This window comes from Arachis hypogaea, chromosome 16, assembly GCF_003086295.3.
Source record: "Arachis hypogaea cultivar Tifrunner chromosome 16, arahy.Tifrunner.gnm2.J5K5, whole genome shotgun sequence".
In the NCBI taxonomy this organism is placed as follows: domain Eukaryota; kingdom Viridiplantae; phylum Streptophyta; class Magnoliopsida; order Fabales; family Fabaceae; genus Arachis; species Arachis hypogaea.
In genome coordinates, this window is record NC_092051.1 from 50,356,527 (window position 1) to 50,372,543 (window position 16,017).

The 16,017-nt window shown below is 33.2% G+C and overlaps 1 protein-coding gene and 1 non-coding gene across 2 annotated transcripts; one reads left to right on the forward strand and one right to left on the reverse strand.

The window, feature by feature from the left end:
• The first annotated feature begins 665 nt into the window (after positions 1–665).
• LOC112761961 (small nucleolar RNA R71) lies at positions 666–773 on the forward strand. The gene has a single exon (XR_003182327.1). It is a non-coding gene; the product is annotated as a small nucleolar RNA R71 (small nucleolar RNA).
• Positions 774–14,311: 13,538 nt separating this feature from the next.
• LOC112757073 (protein ANTAGONIST OF LIKE HETEROCHROMATIN PROTEIN 1-like) lies at positions 14,312–15,646 on the reverse strand. Its single transcript, XM_025805673.1, has 3 exons — positions 15,182–15,646; positions 14,870–15,095; positions 14,312–14,775 (listed from the first exon to the last, which is right to left on the reverse strand). Exons 1-3 carry the CDS (start codon positions 15,644–15,646, stop codon positions 14,312–14,314), a joined length of 1,155 nt encoding a protein of 384 aa, XP_025661458.1.
• Between the last annotated feature and the right edge of the window lie 371 nt (positions 15,647–16,017).

The window sequence follows — 16,017 nt, forward strand, 5'->3', positions numbered from 1 at the left end:
TGGCCCACTTGTGCCTCCAAATTTCTAATGGAGGACCTTGTTTCATTCATGAAACTTACAATGGCCTTAGATAGATCAGAGACTATATTTGCTAAGCTGGATGGATTCTGCTCAGAATTCTCTGTCTGTTGCTGAGTGGATGATGTAAAAGGTTTGCTATTGCTAAACCTATTTCTTCCACCATTATTAAAGCCTTGTTGAGGCTTTTGTTGATCCTTCCATGAGAAATTTGGATGATTTCTCCATGAAGGATTATAGGTGTTTCCATAGGGTTCACCCATGTAATTCACCTCTGCTATTGCAGGGTTCTCAGGATCATAAGCTTCTTCTTCAGAAGATGCCTCTTTAGTACTGTTGGATGATTCCTTCAATCCATTCAGACTCTGAGAGATCATATTGACTTGTTGAGTCAATATTTTATTCTGAGCCAATATGGCATTCAGAGTATCAATTTCAAGAACTCCCTTCCTTTGAGGCGTCCCATTACTCACAGAATTCCTTTCAGAAGTGTACATGAACTGGTTATTTATAACCATGTCAATGAGTTCTTGAGCTTCTGCAGGCGTTTTCTTTAGGTGAATGGATCCACCTGCAGAATGGTCCAATGACATCTTAGATAATTCAGACAGACCATCATAGAATATATCCAGGATGGTCCATTCTGAAAGCATGTCAGAAGGACACTTTTTGGTCAGTTCTTTATATCTCTCCCAAGCTTCATAGAGGGATTTACCTTTCTTTTGTCTGAAGGTTTGAACATCCACTCTAAGCTTGCTAAGCTTTTGAGGAGGAAAGAACTTGGCTAAGAAAGCCGTGACCAGCTTATCCCAAGAGTTCAGGCTGTCTTTAGGTTGAGAGTCTAACCATATTCTAGCTCTGTCTCTTACAGCAAATGGGAAAAGCATAAGCCTGTAGACCTCGGGATCAACTCCATTGGTCTTAACAGTATCACAGATCTGCAAGAATTCAGTTAAGAACTGGAAAGGATCTTCTGATGGAAGTCCATGAAACTTGCAGTTCTGTCATCAGAGAAACTAATTAAGGCTTTAGCTCAAAATTGTTTGCTCCAATGGCAGGGATTGAGATGCTTCTTCCATGTAAATTGGAATTTGGTGCAGTAAAGTCACCAAGCATCTTCCTTGCATTGTTATTATTTTCGGCCATGTTTCCTTCTTTTTTAAAAATTTCTGTCAAATTTTCTCCAGAGAGTTGTGCTTTAGCTTCCGTTAGCTTCCTCTTCAGAGTTCTTTCAGGTTCAGGATTAGCTTCAACAAGAATGTTCTTGTCCTTGTTCCTGCACATATGAAAAAGAAGAGAACAGAAAATATGAAATCCTCTATGTCACAGTATAAAGATTCCTTTATGTGAGTATAAGAAGAGAAGAATAGATGAAGGAAAAGATAAGAATCCAAACACATGGGAGAGGAATGGGTTTGAATTCTTGGGTGAAAGAGGGGTGTTAGTAGATAAATACATAATTAGAAGGAGGTGAGAGAGAAGAATTTTCGAAAATTAAATAAATTAAAATAAAAAAATTATTTTTGTTTTTAATTTAAAATTAAAATTAAAATTCGAAAATTAAGAAAGGAAAATTGAATCAAATTAAATTAAATTTAAAACAATTAGTTAATTTAAAAAGGAATTTTGAAAAAGAGGAAGGTGATTTTCGAAAATTAGAGAGAGAATTAGTTAGGTAGTTTTGAAAAAGATATGATTGAAACAAAAAGATAGGATTAGTTTGAAAAAGATTTGAAAATCAATTTTAAAAAGATAAGAAGTTAGAAAAGAAGTTAGAAAAGATTTTGAAATTGATTTTTTAAAAAATGTGATTGAAACTTATTTTGAAAAAGATTTTAAAAAGAAATTTAAAAAGATTTGATTTTAAAAATTAAAGTTGATTACTTGACTAACAAGAAACAAAAAGATATGATTTTGAAATTTAAAGATTGAACCTTTCTTAATAGGCAAGTAACAACTTGAAATTTTTTGAATCAATCACATTTAATTGTTAGTAAAGATTTTGAAATTATGAAACAAAATAAGAAAAAAATTTTTGAAAATCAATTTGAAATTTTCGAAAATATGAAAGAAAAAAATGAAAAAGATTTGATTTTTGAAAAATATTTGAAAAAGATAAGATTTTTAAATTGAAAATTTGATTTGAATCATAAGAAACAACTAGATTTTAAAAATTTTTGAAAAAGTCAACTCAAATTTTCGAATTTTATGAGAAGAAAAAGAGAAAGATATTTTTTTGATTTTTGAATTTTTAATGATGAGAGAGAAAAGCATCAAAAAGACTCAATGCACGAAAATTTTGGATCAAAACAAATGATGCATGCAAGAACACTATGAATGTCAAGATGAACACCAAGAACACTTTGAATGTCAAGATGAACACCAAGAACTTATTCTTGAAAATTTTGAAGAAAAGAAAAATATGCAAGACACCAAACTTAGAAATTTTCAATAATTAGACACTAACAAATTAAAAATGCATATGGAAAACAAGAAAAGACACCAAACAAGAAATTTTAAAGATCAAACAAGGAGACTTACCGAGAACAACTTGAAGATCATGAAGAACACCATGCATGAGTTTTCAAAAAGTGCAAGAAAATTATAAAAACATGCAATTGACACCAAACTTAAAAATTGACACAAGACTCAAACAAGAAACACAAAATTATTTTTGGTTTTATGATTTTATTAAATTTTTTTTTTCGAAAATTCTTTTGAAAAAGAAAATAAGGATTTCAAAATTTTTAATAGGAATTCTAGGAATCTTGCAATGTTAGTCTAAAGCTCCGGTCCAGGAATTAGACATGACTTACTAGCCAGCCAAGCTTTCAGTGAAAGCTCCAGTCCAAAACACTAGACATGGCCAATGGCCAGCCAAGCTTCAGCAGATATTGATACCTCCCATGTATACAACAACTATGTGTGTAACTGCCAAATGGGTGAAGATCAACAAGCTCTTGTGATGATAAGTTGAAACCCCGGTCCAAAAGATTAGACATGACTTACAGCCAGCCAGGATTCAACAGATCATCATGAAACACTAGAATTCATTCTTAAAAATTCTGAAGAACATAGAATAATTAATTTTTGAATTTTTTTTGTATTATTTTCGAAAATAAGAAATAAAAAGCTTGAAAATAAAATAAAATTACCTAATCTAAGCAACAAGATGAACCGTCAGTTGTCCAAACTCGAACAATCCCCGGCAATGGCGCCAAAAACTTGGTGCACAGAAATCGTGACGGTTCATTCCTTGGTAATGGCACTAAAAACTTCGCACAACTAACCAGCAAGTGCACTGGGTCGTCCAAGTAATAAACCTTACGTGAGTAAGGGTCGATCCCACGGAGATTGTCAGCTTGAAGCAAGCTATGGTCATCTTGCAAATCTCAGTCAGGCAGATTCATATGGTTATGGATATTTGATAATTAATATATAATTAAAATATAATTAAAATATAAATAAAATGTAAATTAAAGATAGAGATACTTATGTAATTCATTGGTGAGAGTTTCAGATAAGCGTATGAAGATGCTTGCTCCTCCTGAACCTCTGCCTTCCTATTGTCTTCATCCAATCATTCATACTCCTTTCTATGGAAAGCTGTATGCTAGGCATCACCGTTGTCAATGGCTACATCCTGTCCTCTCAGTGAAAATGGTCCAATGCGTTGTCACTGCATGGCTAATCATCTGTCGGTTCTCGATCATACTGGAATAGGATCCATTGATCCTTTTGCGTCTATCACTACGCCCAACACTCGCGGGTTTGAAGCTCTTCGCAGCCATCCCTTCCCAGATCCTACTCGAAATACCATAGACAAGGTTTAGACTTTCCGGATCTCAAGAATGGCCTTCCATGGATTCTAACTTATACCACGAAGACTCTGATTAAGGAATCCCAGAGATACTCATTCAATCTAAGGTAGAACAGAAGTGGTTGTCAGGCACGCGTTCATAGGTTGGGAATGATGATGACTGTCACAATCATCACATTCATATTAAGGTGCGAATGAATATCTTAGAATCGGAATAAGCTTGAATTGAATAGAAAAACAATAGTACTTTGTATTAATTCATGAGGAACAGCATAGCTCCACACCTTAATCTATGGTGTGTAGAAACTCTACCGTTGAAAATACATAAGAACAAGGTCCAGGCATGGCCGAGTGGCCAGCCCCCATAAAGGTCTAAGATAGCATAAAACTGATCAAAGATGTCTAATACAATAGTAAAAGGTCCTATTTATATCAGACTAGTTACTAGGGTTTACAGAAATGAGTAAATGATGCAGAAATCCACTTATGGGGCCCACTTGGTGTGTGCTTGGGCTAAGCATTGAGCTTTACACGTGTAGAGGCATCTCTTGGAGTTGAACGCCAGTTTGTAACCTGTTTCTGGCGTTTAACTCCACTTTGCAACCTGTTTCTGGCGTTTAACTCCAAAATGCAACATGGAACTGGCGTTGAACGCCAGTTTGCGTCGTCTAAACTCGAGAAAAGTATGGACTATTATATATTGATGGAAAGCCTTGGATGTATACTTTCCAACGCAATTGAGAGCGCGCCATTTGGAGTTCTGTAGCTCCAGAAAATTCACGTTGAGTGCAGGGAGGTCAAAATCCAGCAGCATCTGCAATCCTTCTTCAGCCTCTGAATCTGATTTTTGCTCAAGTCCCTCAATTTCAGCCAGAAAATACCTGAAATCACAGAAAAACACAAACTCATAGTAAAGTCCAGAAATGTGATTTTTTATCAAAAACTAATAAAAATGTACTAAAAACTAACTAAATCATACTAAAAATTATGTAAAAATAATGCCAAAAAGCGTATAAATTATCTGCTCATCATTCATTAATTCTGTGTTGTTTAGCAGATAAATAGCAGAATACCGAGAAGCAGCAAATAGAAGAAATAGATAACTAGAGAAAATAAAGAAAATAGAAAGCAAAACACAAACAAAAGAATACAAGAAAACAAAACACAGACACAGTGAATAGAATACAAACAAAGAAAGCATACATTCAAACAACAACCATAACAGAGTAAATGCGCAACCAAGTATGATGCATGTCTAGCCCTAGTGCAGGTAATGAGCTCATTTGTCGGTTTCTACCTGCTCCCGACGTAACCCGAAGCAGCTGAAACGGGTATGATTTTTCAGTCAGCATAGGTACAGTTCTCACTAACCGACGTATGCGTCATATCCTCTGTAAGCAGACTCTGCCTTACAGGTGGCGGCATTCCAGCCGTGTATGAAATCATATCCTCTATAAGCAATTCTTGCATTATAGGTGCGGCATTCTAGCCGTGTATGAATTAATATCCTCTGCAAGTGATCCCAGGTTATCAGTTGCAGGTATAGCTCTCAATAGCTGTGTAGCACTGGAAAACGCTCTGTGGTCGTACCACTATCTATCTAACTACCTTCACGCAGCAGATCATCATATAATCATTCTCATTACCATCATTCATTATCATTCTCATTATTCATCGTCACTTTCACATTCTTATGCAGTACCTCTTTCTTTCTCTGTTCAATCATATTGTACAAACTTTACATCTTCCACTTTTACAATATGTCGGCTCAAACCATTTCTCTTTATCATATTACTCTTTTCCCTTTGTATCTCTTTACTCTGTTCTGGTTTCTCTTTTCTCTGTATCTCTTTACTTTTCTCTGATTACTCTTTCTTTTGTATCTATATCACTCTTTTTCTCTTTATCTCTTTACTCTACTCTGGTTACTCTGTTCTCTGTGTTACTTTATTCTGCTCTGATTTCTTTGCTTAACGTATGTATTTAAAGCTTATGTAAATTTCGGTATGAATAGTTAGCCTGTCCCAAGTATAGGTTCATTAAGTCTATACTGAAACAGTTTAACTTTTCATATAATACCTAACCCTAGTCGCAACTCAAGGACTAACTATGTTGCCTTAGTTCGTTCACTAGTCTCTGTCTGTTTTTCTGTCGTTAAAACTTTACAGACTTTTCTTTGTTTTTTTTATCTTTTCTTTAACTTTTTATCTTTCTTTTATCTTTGCCTCACTAATATGTTATTACCACTCCCTAAGTGTTTTATGAAGGTAATTATGAGATTCTGCGCTTAAGGTTGTTTTTCTAAAGTTTTTACAGAAAACTGCCTTTTTTGCATTATTTTATTATTTTTATTTAAATATTATTTTTAATTAAATATTATTATTTAATATTCTATTATTATTTATTATTTTATTAATATATTTTCGAAAATTACCCTACTTTAACTTTTAACCTTTAAAATTCACTTTTTACCACTCGTAACTTTTAATATTTCTACTTTAACCACCCTAACTTTCAGAAATTACCAAATAACCCCCCAACCACCAAAAATTTTACTTCCTTGCCCTTTTTAAGATCTAAAGCCTGTTCTTCCATGTTCTTCATCTCATTCAAAGTGTTCTTCATGTTCTTGGTATATTCTTCAAATTCTTTCTCTGTTTTTACCCGTTTTCCAGTCTTTTCAGCAACCGATTTTTACTATAATTCATAATAAATTTGCAGCCACCAAAACCCCATCTTTTCCACAAGATTTCAACACAAATTGAACCCCAATTTAAGCTCTAGGGTTCATTTTTCCAGCAGCTCCAAGAACACAAACTCAAAGCTTGAATTTCATCAAATTTCATCATATTTGCACCAAAATCTCAACAAGAATCACTCATATAAATCATCAATTTCAAGCACAGCCAAACCATATCATAATTACACAACTCAAACACAATCAATCAAGATTGAATTCGTCAAACCCTACCTAGTTTTGCTGCTCCTAATTCGGTTATACTTTCAGGTGGTCCTTAAGCACTTTTTCCTCCTAAATCACATCAAGAACAACTTTAAATCCAAAAACCCTCAACTGACCAAATCTTGCTCAGCACATTAGGAAGGGATATCTCACCTTAGACTTGTTGGAAATTAACGTTTCTTGTCCCTCAAGTCAAGTTAAGCATGATTCCTAAGGAAGAACATCAAGAAAACACATGTTTAAGCATGTTTCCTTGAAAAACGAATTGAAGAGGGAGGGAGACAGTCATCTCACCTTATTTCTAGACTTGATAAGTTACATGGTTATGTAGAGGAAGAAGAGAGGATCATTTTGGTGAAATCGGAGTTTTGATTTGAGTTTTAGTTCAGAAGAAATCAAGCTTTGAAGATTAAGTGTTCATGAAAGTTTCTCTCTTTTCTCTCTTGATGATTTTCGGCCACAATGAGCAAATGAGGAAGCCTTGGGGGGTTTTGGGGGTGTAGGGTGAGTTGTGATTGGTTGGCTTGGAGGTGGATTAAAATAATATTAAAATATTTCAGGTGTATAACTACTAAAACTAGATGTATTGGAACACTTGTAAAAATATCTCTAAAAATTATTTTATGAGATACTAGCATAAATGACACTAGTAACATATTTATTATGAGATTAAAACATGTATAATGATGCCTTAGCATTGCTAAAGTCATCAGAGAGTGCTGGTGCTAAGCTACACCAGTAAACTGTGAACCCGGTTAAACCGATTTTCTGTTTTTAACTAAAACTAACTAGGTAACCTTATAATATCATTCAAGAAGATTCTAATACTAATATAATGATAATATTATCCTATTACCTCTCTTCTCTCATGAATCAAGTCTGGTTCGTTAAACTGAGACTATTTACGAAAAATAGAATCAAAACTCCTAACCGATACGGTTCAAAAACTAGGTTCTTCGTGACTGCATTATCGAGCTTGCCTCGGAAAAGGTTCTAGCTTAAAGATGACATAATGACAATGAGGATTGAGATACTTGATGATATATCAAAGGTTTTCCCCTTACTGACCTTCTGGAGAAATCTGTACTTTAAGAAAAGATCTCGCGTACTCAAAAACCGGGGTTGTTACAATGGGTACAGTACTATCAACAAATCCTATGATCATTTTAAGATTTTTAATGTATTTATTTTAAGGGTATATATGCTTGTGCTTGATATTATTTTTTCTTCTTAAACAGAATGCTACATTGAAGCACTATACACAATACCAGCCTTTTGACTTGTGTAGTTATGTAATGGATCTCTATCAACTTTGTTGCAACAATCCTAACTCCAATTTGCCTGCAATTAGGGAAAAGTGTAGTCAGCACAAGGTATAAACATAAACATCTTTGCTTCTTGAGTGGGTGCTGCTATGATTTGTTGTTCCCTTGTCTAATAATTTCCTCTTAACTCATAGATATGTTGAATTTGTGTTTTTGGTACAAAAATGTGGCCAAGAAGTATTGCTCTCCCTCAATACCTTCAGAATATTTTCAGAATTGAGGAAAGATACAGTTGAATTGCCGGTTCTCAAGAGAGAAGGCCACTCTTCTCTTATCATTGTATATGTAGTTACCGTTTTTCCCACCTTGATTAGAAGAGTTCTTGTTGTATCTGCTTTTCATTTGATGTGGCATGTTGTTTTTGCCTTCATTTTTTTCAATACATATATGTAATATACATAAATATAAATTTATTTGTATTAGAATCCATTTTCCATTTCATCTTTATATGATTTTCAATAATTATTGACATTCGATTTTAATAAATAGTTATCTATCTTTGATTATTCATATATTTTATTGAATTAGAGTTATATTTAAAAATTAAATTTTAATAGTGATATATGTGAAATTTAGTTAAAATTTATAATTAGAAAGCAGCAGTAGCGACTGATTTAGCAACCGATTTTAGAATTTTGAAGTTAGCTGTTAGCGACCGATTTAGCGACTGAAAAATTAGCGACCGATTTAGTAACCAAAATATCAGTTTCCATTTAGCGACCCAATACCTCAGCAACCGATTTAGTGACCGAAATATTGGTTGCTATTTAGCGACCGATCTTATTAGCGACCGATTTAGCGACCAAAATTATTTTTATGGTTAGGTGGCCTTGTTTGAAAATCGGTCGCTAAAATTGGTCACTAAATATTAGCAACCAACATCAGTCGCTATTTTGAATTTAGCGACCAAGGTTTTAGTGACTACCAGAATTGGTCGCTAAATCGGTCGCGAAGCTGATGGCAAGTGATTTTCAAGAAAAATCGGTAGCTAAATCCGTCGCTATTCCGATAATTTCTTGTCATGTATAAGTTTATTTATTTATTTTTTCAACAGTTAGAATTGAGATTCGAATCCAAAACTTCTAGGTGAGAATGGGGAGACTATGTCATTCGAGTTATGAAGCAAAGATACATTATATTCAAAGCATTCTTTTTCTTCATGAATAATTCTAAATCTTATATTCAATTTATTAAATCATCTTTAATTTTATTACTTTTTCCAAATTATTAATTTATACTTTTATTATATTCCTTCATTGTATCACACACTATTATTTCTCTTACTATTATTCTTTATACACATATCTGTCATTGTCTCAGCGTAACTGTTATATTACCTTGTTCTCCTTTGTCTTTTTTTTCTCCTCCCACTTTTTCTTCACCGAATTGTAATTATTTATCACCAAGTACTATTATCACAATTTTCAATCTGATCTATCACTTTGATCTATAACCATCCATTATGTTAACTTTTATGAGTTGTTAAAGTGTTATTAAAAGAATTTGCTTTTGTCTCTTTTGAATATCTAGATGTATAAAAATAATAATTTTTTATTGACGTGCGTGTTAAGTAATTTTATTGTTCTATTAATAAAAAATTTAAGACATAAAGCATTAAAAAATTTTGTTCAAATTATCAAAATTTAATGTTAGTAATCCGAAAAACTAATATCAAAATATATTAATTTTAACTAATATAATAAAAATAGTATATTATTGTAAGTTTTTAACTAATAATTATAAATTTAAATTAAAATTTAATATAATACCTTAAAACAGATGGTTGTCATTACTTTTCATATTTGACTGCTATTATATAAATTTCATGTTTGCTTTATTGTGCACATTAATTAAACTATACTTTATTATTTTATTTTGTATATTTTGAAATAATGCGACCGTAATATAAGGATGACATTAGTTTTTATAACTAATATTAATCTTTTTACTATTTTATTTGTCATTTAAATACTATTCATAAAAAATAATTACTTAAAGTAAAATACTATATAAAGAAAGATAGGAAACTTTTGAATTAATCATTCGGGTTTGTTTCTTAATTCTCACTTGATATTACTCAAATTTAATAGGTTGATGGTGGTGATTCTTTTTATTAGTTAAAAAATTTTAACACCCCCTCTCTCTCTCTTGGTTTCTTAATTTTATTAAATAGTTTTTTTAGGTCAAAATATTGTTAACTTCCTCTATAATAGGTATTTTTTAAATTATCTAATGCATAAAATATCACATATTTTCATTTTATCTTAAAAGTTTCATATTTTTTTTATATCAAAGCATTACGGTTTATTATATTATTATATATTATTTTTGTACAACAAAATAAAAGGTAAAACTTTATATCTTTTTTGTTACTTATTTTATTTTATTTTGGCTATTTAAATTAGCATGTATATGATCAACATATTTTCTATTAGTTATGCAATATTTTTACAATATTTTTTCAGTTCTAATCAATATGCATTTAAAAAATTATCTTTAAATCCTAAGTCATGTAATTCAAAGATCATTGGATTTTTTAAAATTTCAAAAAAATAAACACTTTCTGTGCGTTTGGCAGAGAGACAGAGACTGAGAGACAGAGACAGAGAGACAAGAATTAAAATAAGTCACAGTATTGTGTTTGGTATAAAATATCATTCCAAATAAAATACAGAGACTAAAATAAATGAAATGACCAAATTATCCCTACTAATTTAAAAAAAAAAAACCAAATCCAATCCTTCAGACAACCATTTCCCTGTCCTCCTTTCTCAATCCCTAATCTCCCGTCAGTTCACCCAATTTCGCCGCGTCAATCTCTTGCTTGGCGTCGAGTTCGCCATCGACGAGGAAGCCTTGCCACCGTTTCATCAATTCTGTCGTTTACGGTTCTCTCCATCTGTCTCTCTCTTTCTCTCTTGCTCTCTCTCACTTTCTTCTGTTGGTTTGCAGGGGCAATTTGGTTGCTAGTCATGCTGGAAACAGGGGCTATCCTCCGAATAAGGTATGTAAGTTGATGATTATGATCATTTTGATACCAAATTTCTGATGTTTCCTTGTCTTTGCAAAAGGGTAAAAATTTCAACAAAGGGCACATGTAAAAATTTGAATAGAACTGTTCTTATTATAGAGATGATTATTTTGAGTATGATAGAATTACATATATACTTGTAAGCAATCACTGGTTTCTCTGACTATTGCGTCAAGTTTTGTACTAAGTATGACCCTTCCTTTTCCAGGTTGTCTGTACTGAAGGACCAAACAGAGTCAGAGAATTAATTGCCATAGGCGCTTCATTTGATCATGGAGAAGATGGTAACTTGCATCTAGTGAGGGAAGGGGGTCATTCACATCGTCGAATTTTTCATGCTGTTGATATGACTGAAAAAGAAATTGAAAGGGCTCTGCTGAAGTCAGTTGTTAATAAAACTAATATTTTTTGTGTTTGAACACCATTTCGCTATAGATCTTCTCACTTGTCAGGTTTGCTTTCTCTGATATTATTTTATTTTTATACTAATGGTTTTGTACCGTATACCTTGCTGGTACCTCTCTCCAAGCATGTTGGTATTTGTCAAACATTTGAAGTTTTAAATTCATGTGCTCCATTCACTTGAAATTGTTGCTGTTCAAATTTTACTAGGTACATTTTGAATGTCTCAGTGCGTTCTAACTAAAAATCTAAAACATGCCACTGGTGTTGCAGGATGGATCTGATATCACTTGTGTTGGTATTGACACTCTGAATACTGAAACATTAGAGGTGGGGAAAGTGATTTTGTGCAATTGCTTGAGAAAGATGTTATTGCTATTGTTGAATATATTTCTGAATTTTCATCTTTTTAGTTTTTAGGTGGTAAGATTCCTTTCAAAGGTGACTTTGCTTGCATCTGGTAGAGCTGGACATATTTATCCCAAAACTACAAATCCTCTGGTAGACCTCTTTTCTATTAATAAGATAGTTATATCTTGAAAACTAAAGTTTACAAATAAACTACTGATTATTGTTACTTACTCATTTGCAACATCTTATTAATTTATTCTGACGATACACTATAAAGTTAGAAATAGCATGATTAAAATATAAACAGAATTAATAAGGTCTAGTTTAAGCTGAAATTGTTGATTGATTAAGTGGTTTTCTTTGTCCTTGTAAGTGTTAATTGATGGCAGTGAAGTGATCCATCTTATTCTGGTTGCACACTTAATATGTTGACTTGCTTATAGTGCATGACCTGCATTTTATGGTCTTATTTCTTTTAATTTAACTTGTTTATCTTTTTGTTATCGAAGGTGGCTACCGGAGATTGAATTGCCATGGCACACCGACCTCAAGCTGTGATTTCAAACATGGAGTAAGTAGATGAAGGCAAAAGGATACATAACTTATGCATCACAAAAGCAGTTGAAGGCAAAAGGAACTACATATTAAGTTATAGTGTTGGGTTTTAAATTGCAGCAGGAGTATTTCTGTGTAATTTGTTTGTATTAGTAAACATGTTGTAAAAGCATGTATATGAATGAATTAGATTGACTGATTTGTTGACATTAAATTCTTGAAATTAGATTGGTTGTTTTGGGAAATTCTTGTATTCTTTACCTAATTCTAAACAAAACACTGCAAAATCTGATCCAACTAAAAAGTTATATTATCATAATATCATACAAAGCACTTTATATAGATGGGAATAACAACTTACTAATAACATAGATGGAAGGACATTGAATTTAGCATATTGAACTCATTAACATAAATTCATGAAGCATTAGTTTGAATATTTAGTATCTAACATTACCTTGAAAGTTTATGAAGCAATAATTTGAAAAGTTAGAATCTAATAATAACTTGTGAATTAGGACATTTCACCTAATAATTTATTGAATTCATAAAAATAACTAAATCATCCTAATAAGTTAATGAATTCATAAAAATAACTACATAAAAATAACTAAATCATCCTAACTATGTTCAACAAAATTCATTAACTATAACCACTTATTCTAGTTGAGAATGGATCGCACATAACCACTTTTCTCAGAATCCTTCAAACCCCAGAAAACCTTTTCCATCTGTGCATTATTAGCAAACTTCACTGCAACCTGTACCACCTCATCGTTATCGAATCCAAGCTGTTCAAGCTTCTCACTGACCATGAACTTCTCATTCACCCCAGATATGGCATCAGCAAGAACTTGGGCATTCCTTCCTTGTTCAGAAGTCGAAAATTGCACCTGTTCAACCATCCTCTCTAGAATATCATTTTGCTTCCACTTCTTTCCCGAACTTCCGCTAGCTGCACAAGCATCAGAGTGTGAACCTGCTCCTTGTCCTTCATGAAAACTTACATTTGCTGACATTCCAAAATCGTCCAAACTTGGACAATGATCTTCCTCCTCCTCTTGAATTTGCTCCTGTGCGTCAAAACCACTGACTGCACCTGCACCCATGGCTCGATCCTTTCCGAACTAATCGGTGGAACAAAGGGAATGGCTTACCAGGAGTATAAAATTTGGTTGGGTGTGCCTGTGATGAAGAATACAGAAGTTAGTATACATATTCTAAAGTCACTAATAAAATAATTTCAAGTAAGTTTGTTAACAACCTTCATCCACGCATGAAGAACGTCTCTACTATCAACATCTACGCACTATTTTTCAGAATTCCACCCAAATTCACTGCATGCCAGCATCTCAGAGGCATATTGATACTTCTCCTTCAGTCGCTTATGCTTATTCTTGCAATGCTTGGCAGTTACCGTACAAGTTGGGAATGCTTCCAACATCTTCAAGGCTAATTTTTCAAAAGTTCCTGGTCTAAATTGTCCACAATCAGCTTTCAAACCATCAACAACACACTCCTCCATGAAACCAACAAATGCTTCAGTTTCTTCATCAGTCCACATGCGTTTGTCCATTGTCATCTAAGAAGAAATGTAACATGCAATAAGTTGTACAATCCATTAAAATCAAACATCACCTATGATAATAGAAATCTAACAATGCAATAATTAGTCATATTAATAATTATGAATATTACAAACAAGGCTTACAATAACCTTTTAAACATTTCAATGACAAAAAATCCAACAAAACAATGGAATGTCTTTCGCATACAAATTTAGCAATTACATCACAAGTTTCATGCCAAATTAAACCTGGAGATTCAAGTTAGGCCTATAATCTATCCTACTCCGTACGACTAGTTCGCCACTCTTCGTACATCTCAATTGTAATGTTGTCACGCCATTGTGTCCACTCATTCGTATTTTCAACCACATCGATCAACTCATCTGGTGCTTCCTCTTCGACGGGTAGAAATTCATCTAAGAAGCTAGTTTGCTCTTCCAGATCCATATCCATGTTCTTCCGAATAAAATTTTGCAACAGACAACAAGCAATTATGATCTGATTTTGTGTTTTTATAGGGTAAAAGCTAGGACTTCTTAAAATTGACCATCTCTTCTTAAGCAATCCAAAGCATCGCTCTATGATATTCCTAGCAGAAGAATGCTTTCTATTAAAATACTCCTGGTAGTTGCGAGGTGCACGTGTTCCTTGAGCCCACTCTCTAACATGATAGCGAGTGCCTCTATATGGTGCTAGGAACCCAGGACCATTTGTGTAACCCGCATCCACTAAATAGTAATTACCTATAAATATTACATACAAACAAAATAAGCTCTACAACTGTGCAGTCAAGCTTAATGTCAAAATCTAACTTATGACTTATAAATTAGATATTACCATGAGGTATCTTGAGACTATTACCACGAGTGATTGCATCTCGAAGTATTCTTGAGTCAGATGCCGATCCCTCCCATCCACTAAGTACATAAACAAAGCTCATATCTCGATTACACACTCCTAGGACATTAGTACATATTTTACCCTTCCTTGTTCGATATCTTGACTTATCAGACTCGGGGACTGTCACCTCTATATAAGTGCCATCTAATGCTCCCAAGCAACCCTATAATTCACAAAAAAATACAACTTTTAGATAGACATTCCTTCCAGGCTTAAAACAAATTACATACATAATCCATTTAGGTTTACCTTAAACATTCTCCATGTTGGGTCTATGCAATCCTCTTCAACTGTTGAGGCCTTGGCGAATAACAAGTTTTGCATACGTATAATAGCCTTTAAAACCTTATTGAAATACTTACTAACTGTTTCCCCAGACCTACAAAATCTAACTTGTAGACTACGGTTTTTCTTGTGATGAGCTAAGATAATTAAAAAAGTTACAACTTGTTCCGGCAAGCTTACTTGACCATCCTCACAAAGTCCTCCTTGGACTTGAAGCAACTCGCACAAATTAGCAAAGGCATTTGTGTTCATTCTTAACTCCCAAATACAATTCCTATCACCCTCACCAATAATACGCTCTAAAGCATCACGTCTAATTCTACTATTCATTCTTCCGCCTAATGACACTTCCCCACTACTTCTATTTCTAAAGTACACAAATAATGTAAGAACAAAGTTCAATATCAAATTATCTTGCTTCGATCTCATCGTTTCATAAAAAGAAACACATCGTTTAATAATCTCCGTCTGCTCCATTCCTTCTTAACAAAATCATTTCATACAAAATAAGCATAAACATTCAATTTACTCAAATCAAAATCTAAACTAGATATAATCATTCAATGTATTTTGTCACATGTACTTGAAATAAGAACAGGTCAATAGCCAAATAGCCAAATAGCCAAAGTAGTTCAATTTATAGCAATGGAATTAGTTACTTAATACATGCTATTGTCATTTTTGTCCATGTCAATTTCATGTGACTTGAAACGTGTCTTCATTTCAGCATAGAGGCAGGGGCAACTCTCATAATTAAAAACATTGATATTCAAATTTCAAACCAACCAAGTCAAAATCAA

Bases quoted from the DNA above. Each gene is read 5' to 3' on its own strand.
- LOC112757073 (XM_025805673.1), bottom strand. From the start codon at position 15,646: ATGAGATCGAAGCAAGATAATTTGATATTGAACTTTGTTCTTACATTA. The intron at 15,096-15,181 runs GTAAACCTAAAT...TGTGAATTATAG, and splicing joins CAACATGGAGAATGTTTAAG to GGTTGCTTGGGAGCATTAGA. The intron at 14,776-14,869 runs GTAATATCTAAT...TAATATTTATAG, and splicing joins TAGTCTCAAGATACCTCATG to GTAATTACTATTTAGTGGAT.